This window comes from Psammomys obesus, unplaced genomic scaffold, assembly GCF_907164565.1.
Source record: "Psammomys obesus unplaced genomic scaffold, mPsaObe1.curated_primary_1811, whole genome shotgun sequence".
Classification (NCBI taxonomy): domain Eukaryota; kingdom Metazoa; phylum Chordata; class Mammalia; order Rodentia; family Muridae; genus Psammomys; species Psammomys obesus.
Window position 1 is genome coordinate 6459196 of NW_026590701.1, and position 7305 is coordinate 6466500.

Below are 7305 nucleotides of genomic sequence, written 5' to 3' on the forward strand. Positions count from 1 at the left end.
AAAGTTAGTTCTCCCTTGGCTTCAGAAAGGGTAGTTGAGGCAGTGTTTTCCTTTTTTGTTGTAAACTGGTAATTGAAGACATTTGTATAGTTATAAAAGTATAGAGTAAAAGAATACCATTTGTATACGCACACACACACACACACACACACGCACACACACACACACATTTGGTTTTTTCGAGACAGGGTTTTTCTATGTAGCCTTGCCTGTCCTGGACTTTGTAGACAAGGCTGGCCTCAAACTTATAGAGATCTGCCTGCCTCGGCCTCCCTGAGTGCTGGGATTACAGGCATTCGCCTATATTTTTAATATTCTTATTTTATGTGGAAGAGTGTTTTCCTGTGTGTATGTAAGTGGAACTGGAGTTATGGACAATTACAAGCTACTACGTGGATACTCTTCCCTTGGAAGAGCAGCCAGTGCTCTTAACCTCTGACTCATCTCTCTAGCCCCCATTTTTAATTTTTTAATTAACAAATGATTTATTAGTTTGTTTTGCAGTGTCCAATATCGAGGTATATGGGTATATTGCTGATTTAGGTTTTCATGTCATGTTTTAGATCTTGGTAATGCTCTGACCTCTTCAAATGCCAAAGCTGTTAATGGTAAAGCTGAGAGCAGCGATAGTGGAGCTGAGTCTGAGGAAGAAGAGGCCCATGAAGAATTAAAAGGAGCAGAACAGAGTGGTAGTAATGGTAAGTTTTGGCTAACCAGTTAATACGGTTAATAATATTGTACCTGATAAGATAAAAAGATATGAAAACCTTTGGGCTGATTTAAAAAAAAATTGTATATAATTAATATATGTGGTAGCATTTGGGGTAATGACTGTGTATCCAGGTTTTCAGTGGATCAGAATGATCTACTATGGAACATACAGGAGCTAGCCTTAACTGGTAATTGTTAAGTATTAATTGAGGGCAGACAAGAGTAGGCTGCTTTTCCAAATGTAGTGCATAAAATGATGTATTATATAATTTAAAAAAGGGTATTTACTTTACTATGTGTATGGTGTTTTGCCTACATGTGTTTTTGTGTGCTAAGTGCATGCAGTGACCTCAGAGGCTAGAAAGGGCATCAGAATCTTTGGAAATAGAATTACAGATGATTATAAGATGCCATGTGGTTGTAGGGGATAGAGCCCAGGCCCTCTAAACTGCTGAGCCATTTTTCCATCCCTGTATGTATACTTTTTTTAATTTTAAGTGTTTTGGAAACAATACCTCAGTTATTCTAGGCTTGCCTTGGATATGCTCTGTAGCTAAGGATGACCTTGAACTTCTTATCCTCCTGCCTCCAACCTCTCTGCCGGACTACAGGTGACTACTGCCATGCTCAGTTTATGCATTGTTGGCATTTAAGACCAGGGCTTCATCAATGTTGTGTATAAACACACACACACACACATTTCTTAACAAATTTATTTATTTATTTACTGTGTGTGTGTGTGTGTGTGTGTGTGTATCTGGGTGTGTCGGTGTGCTCATGCATGCATAGGTATCCATTTCTTTGTGTGCCATAATGTACATATGGACATCAGAAGGACAGCTTTTGAAGATCCATCATGTGGGACCTGGTGATTGAACTCAGGCCATTAAAATTTATAGCTAGTGCCTTATTGTCAAGCTATGTATCTCTAGCTCAAGAAGAGTGTTTGAAGCCAGGTGTGATGTAACCATATTGGCAGGAGGCTGAGGCATCAGTATTGCTGTGAATTTGAGGCCAGTCTGAGTTACAAAGTGAATAATAGGTCATTTAAAGCTACATAATGAGCCACTTTCTCACAAACATTAAGAGTAGGATTTTTCATGGTGGTGGACACTTTTAATTTTAATATTTGGAAGGCAGATGCAGGCTAGTGAGTAGGGTGAGACCCCATCTTAACAGAACACCTATACCCAAAACAAGGAAATAAACAAGCAAACAAATACAAAGCCAAAGAAAAGAGCAAGATGATATTATTTTAAATATATATTTTTTCATTTTTAGATTTATTTTATTTTTGTGTGAGTCTGTGTGAGCATATTGCCTGCAGAGCCAGCATAGGGTACCAGGTGCTCTGGAGTAGGAGTTCTAGGCAGCTGTGAGTCTGACATGGGTGCTGGACCATCTCTGCAGCTACCCATTTCTCCTATCCAGATAAGAAGCCCTTCAAAAAGATTATGGTAGTTTGGGAATTGACTAGTGACTTTAAAACTTTTTATTTTTTATTTTTGTAGATAGGCTCCTTTCTATGTTGCCCTGGCTGGCCTGGAACTCTTTATGTAGATCATGCTGGCTTCAAACTCACAGAGATCCACTTGAGTCCTGGGATTAAAGGTTAAGTCACCATGCCTGGCTATGTATGTATCCCTTGTTTTTCTTTTTTGTTTGTTTATTTTTTTTTTTCATTCAAGATGAGAAAATGATGAAGAAATCAACAGAGAAGAATTTGGAAATCATTGTTACCAATGGCTATAAGGGTAGCTTTGCTCAGGATAAACACAATGACGGTCGTACTGATTCTTCCCAGAGTGCCAGAAGCACTGAAGAAGCAAAGCTTGTAGATCAGAGCTTGCAGCAGACTGGAAACACTGTAGTCTGTGTTCACCAAGGTATTGTCCTCAGGGTCTCCTCTGTCCATCGTGTTTCCTACAGCTAAAATACTCTCTTAAGAATTCTAGGATGCTTAGGATTACTTTGAAACACAGTGAATTAGAGCCAAAACATTTTCTTATATTTGTTTCTTTTTTATTTTGTTCATAGTGTGTGGTTGTATGTGTACCATCTACGTCTGTGGAGGTCAGAGGGACAACTCAGTGGAGTTGGCTCACTTTTCACCCTCTGTGGGTTCTGGGGATTGAACTCGGGTTGTCAGGCTTGGCTGCCAGCACCCCTACTCTCTGAGTGTGGTGTTTTATCAAAACTCAGCTTTGTAGACCAGGCAGCCTAGAACTTCTTGGTTGTTATCCTGTGTTACCTCCTGAGTCTAGCTGAAATCTGTTTAGTTAAGTAGATATAAAGTTTTGGTAGTTTAATGAAAAAGAAAAAAAGCATGACTTGGAGCCAGGTGTAGTGGAACACCAGTAATTTCAGCATTTCAGAAGCTGAGGCAGGAGCTTTGGGGACATGTGACCAAACTGGGATGCATAGTAAATACCTTGACTTGGTAAGACAGATAACTTTCCCAGAATGAGGTGTACTATAGGACTGATGAGTTCTGAAAAATAGAATAAAAATGTTTTTCCTGTCTTAGAATATAGTTATACTGTCTGGACATTTGCTCATGTTTAGATACAAATGAAGATTACAGTGAAGATGCTTCAGGAATTCATCATTTGACAAGTGATTCAGATAGTGAAGTATACTGTGATTCTATGGAGCAGTTTGGACAAGAAGAGGTAAAGATTACATTTTCCAATTGACACACTGAACATGGTATGACATTCATGCATGAAAATGCCATGATGAAACCTGCCACTTTGTATGTTAACAAAAAGTAACAAGAGGCAAAAGGCAAAAAGAAAAAAAAAATGCAATGAATTCCTTCTGTTAGTAGTAGCTAATAAGCTTGTTCATTGCTTTGGAAACAAACCTACTGTAGGACAAAGTGCTTGCTGTGAAAGCCTGAAAATTTCAGAAGCCCAGAACCCATGGAAAGCTCAGTGCTTCTATAGTGAGATGAGGTGTGGTGACAGGGCCCCCGGAAGACTACAGGGCAGCTAGGCTGCTGTGTGTTGTGATGAATGACGAAAGACCCTGTTCAGTGGGAAACAAGATAGACATATGAGGTTGTGGTCCTTTAACCACCGCATGTGTGCTGTGGCACTCTCACTGTTAACATCCATGAATACATCAGAGTACATACACTTCACACACACACACACACACACACCTTTCTCATACACACGTACAGGATTTTAAAAAATACCTTGAAAATGCTTGAACATTTATAGTTGTGTGTGTGTGTGTGTGTGTGTGTGTGTGTGTGTGTGTGTGTGTGTGCGCAAAATAAAGTGAATAATAACGCTGGGGAGATGGACCAGTGGGTAAGAGCACTTGCTGCACAAGTGGAAGAGGGTTGAGTTTGAATTTTCAGCATTCATGTCAAGAGCCATGTGTGGAGGCCAGCATGGTGGTGTACAACTTAAATCCCAGTCCTCAGGAAGCAGAGGCTGGCAGATTTCTGTGAGTTCAGTGCAGCCGGGGCTGTTGTGTAAAACCCTGTCTCAGTGGAAAACAAAACAAAACAAAACAAAACAAAACGCCAGTAGTGGCTCTGTTTGCCAGTACTGTGGGAACAGAGAGAGGATGGCTGCTGGGGTTCTCTGCTGTTGGCTCCAGGTTCAGTGAGAGATACCGTCAAGGGAATAACATGGAGCTGGACAGTGATAGAGTAGGCTATCAGATACCTTTTGGCCTCTGCATGTGTATGCATGGGAGTACATGCCTGCACTGGTACACGGGTATATCAAACAGATACACTGTCACACACACACACCTAAAAAGAAAAAAATATACCACATAAGTAATTTTATGAGACTACTACAATAGAAGAATCAGAATACAAATTATTATATTAGAATACAACATTAGAATTAGAATACTAATATAAATAGTAGAATACTATTACAATAATATAGATTTCAATTATAATTAATCATGTATATTTTATAAATATTTTGTGGCAGATAGAATGGTGGTGCAGAGGGTAAATTGTTTATGCTTTTGTCAAACATAAATTAGTTTTTCATATTGACTACACTTCAGTCAGTTAAAACTTTTAGTTCAAGGGCTGGAGAGCTGGTTTAGCAGCTAAGAGTGTGTATTCTTTAAGAATGCTCTTGCCTGGATGCTGCCGTGCTTTCCACCATGATGATAATGGACTAAGCCTTGAAACTGTAAGCCAGTTCCAATTAAATGTTTTCCTTTATAAGAAGACAAAACAAAACAAAAAGAATGCTCTTGCAGAGGACCCAAGTTCAGTGCTTAGTATCTGTGACAAGACAGCTCACAATTGACTGTGAATCCAGCCCTAGGGGATCTGATGCCCTCTTCTGGCCTTCAATGGCATTACTCTCATTTGCAAAAATCTCTATACAAACTCATATACACGATGTACACATACATACATAACTTAAAAAAATAAAGCCTTTAAAACAAAACAAAAAACCCCTTACTTTTAGTCAAAATAATCTTCAGATTTCAGTCAAGATTCAGTATTGAAAGAACAAATTAAAGCATAATTCTGTGGCTGGGTGTGGTGGCCTGCACCATTAATTCCAGCAGTTGGGAAGCAGAGGCAGTCATATCCATGAGTTTGAGGCCAGCCTGGTTTACATAGAAAGTTCCAGGCCAACAAAGGCTACATAATAAGACCCCCCCCCCAAAAAAAAAAAAAAAAAAACACCCCCCCCAAAAAAAAAAAAAAAAAAAAAGAGAAAACTGCAAAAACAACAGGAAAGTTGGTGATTAGGACCTTTTTAACCCCCTTCAAGACTAAAGTTGTACTATGTAGGCCTGGCTAGCTTAGAACTCCATGGGTACTCATGGCTGACATTGATAGAGATCCAACTGCCTGTGCCTCCCTCATGTGCAATGTCACCTTTTCCTCTTGGATTTAATCTTCAGGAGTACAGTTTTGGTTATTGCTTCTCAGATTCTGGCCATTACTTACTGATAATATTAAAGTAATATGCTCAGCATTTTCTCTCTCCTGAACCCTGCCTTCTTCTTTGCCTAGTAGTATGCTGGATAATTTTATATCAACTTGACAGAAGCTAGAGTAATTTGGGAAAAGGGACCCTCAGTTGAGAAAATGTTCCCACCAGAATATCCTGTAGGGTATTTTCTTGATTAATATTGAAGTACATGGACTCAGATTACTGTGGTAGAGCCACCACAGGGCCAATTCCCTGCACGGTCTAAGAAAGCAGGCTGAGCAAGCCAGTAAGCAGTACTCCTTCATGGGTTCCTACCTCTAGGTTCCTGCCCTAAATTCTCTCAGTGATTGCTTATGAGCTGTGTGTAAAATAAACCCCTTTTCTTCTGCTTGCTTTTGGTCATAGTGTTTTTAGCATATAATAGAAATCCTACCTGAGACACCCATGGTGTCAGGTTTTACTTACGTGTATTTGAACCATTATCTTTTTCTGTTCTTCTACAGCCTTCTCCTGTATTTATCTTAGTGTATCACAAAATTGTCTAGTCCTCAGAGCTCCTTTTTTGCTTTCCATGTTCTTTTTTTGTTAAGACCAACACTATTTTGTTGGAAGTTCTCAAATCATTTTCCATCCGACTATGTTGATAGTCATTCTGTCATTATAAAGTCTTTGATTTGGCCTATAGTCATTTGTTCTTTTTTGCTTTTGCACCAGGGGCTGATTATGTAGCTCTGGTTGGTCTGGAGCTCATTATACAGACAAGGCTGTCCTCTAACTCACAGATATCTGCTTGCTTCTGCTTCTGAGTTCTGGGACTAAAGGTGTGAGCAACCACAGCCCTTACTCATTTGCTCTCAGTCCAAGCCTTTCCTGACCAGACCTCTGCTCAGCTCCAGTAAGGGCGAGGCACTGATTTGATTGACCTGCGAAGCGTCTGCTGTATGTTGTTTCTAATGAATCTTAGCAGATGATGGAACAGTAATCTCTTCCGACTCCTTAATAAGGTTGTAAGCAAGGATCTTTTGTCTTTGAAAATCATGGCTATCTCACTTATTTCCTGTATATGGGAAGCCACATACAAGCTGAAGAATTTTTTAAAGAAAGGAATATTTTCAGCAGGATCATTAAAGGACCCTTTCAGAAAAACTTTTGGTGTAATTATTTATATCTGTAACCTTGAACTGTTATTTTAAATCTGTAGTCTTTAGACAGCTCTACTTCAAACAGTGGACACTTTCAGTGTTACCTAGGTGGTGACCCCAGTCAGCACTTGGACAATCCTGGTTTTTGTGAAGATGTTCACATATCTCCTGGAAATGGCAGCATTGGGAAAATGCAGATGGAAGCAGTTGAGGGAAAAGGTGAAGTAAAGCATGGAGGAGAAGATGGCAGAAGTAACAGTGGAGTACCACACCGTGAGAAGAGAGGCGGAGAAACTGAGGACTTCTCTAATGTCAGAAGAGGAAGAGGTATGTATTCCTTGTTCACTGATTCACTGTGATTGCTAAGACAGTCTCATTATCTAGCTCTGTCTATACTGGGACTTGTGATCTTTCTGCCTCTGGCTGCCAAGTGTTGGTGTGATAGTGCCCAGTTTTGTTTTCTAAAAGAACGTGTGTGTGTGTGTGTGTGTGTGTGTGTGTGTGTGTGTGTGTGTGTG

General features: G+C 39.8%; 1 protein-coding gene across 8 annotated transcripts in view; it reads left to right on the forward strand.

Moving 5' to 3' along the window:
- The window catches only part of Acbd5 (acyl-CoA binding domain containing 5), a 47890-nt gene that overhangs the window by 18996 nt on the left and 21589 nt on the right, over window positions 1–7305 (forward strand). For 6 of the 8 annotated variants that reach the window (XM_055608533.1, XM_055608538.1, XM_055608535.1 and 3 more), the window contains 4 exons: window positions 564–698; window positions 2400–2597; window positions 3277–3383; window positions 6847–7114. In XM_055608533.1, coding sequence (XP_055464508.1) covers window positions 564–698; window positions 2400–2597; window positions 3277–3383; window positions 6847–7114 — 708 coding nt within the window. The remainder of the gene's footprint in view (window positions 1–563; window positions 699–2399; window positions 2598–3276; window positions 3384–6846; window positions 7115–7305) is intronic. The other 2 variants (XM_055608537.1, XM_055608532.1) reach the window with 1 other exon arrangement.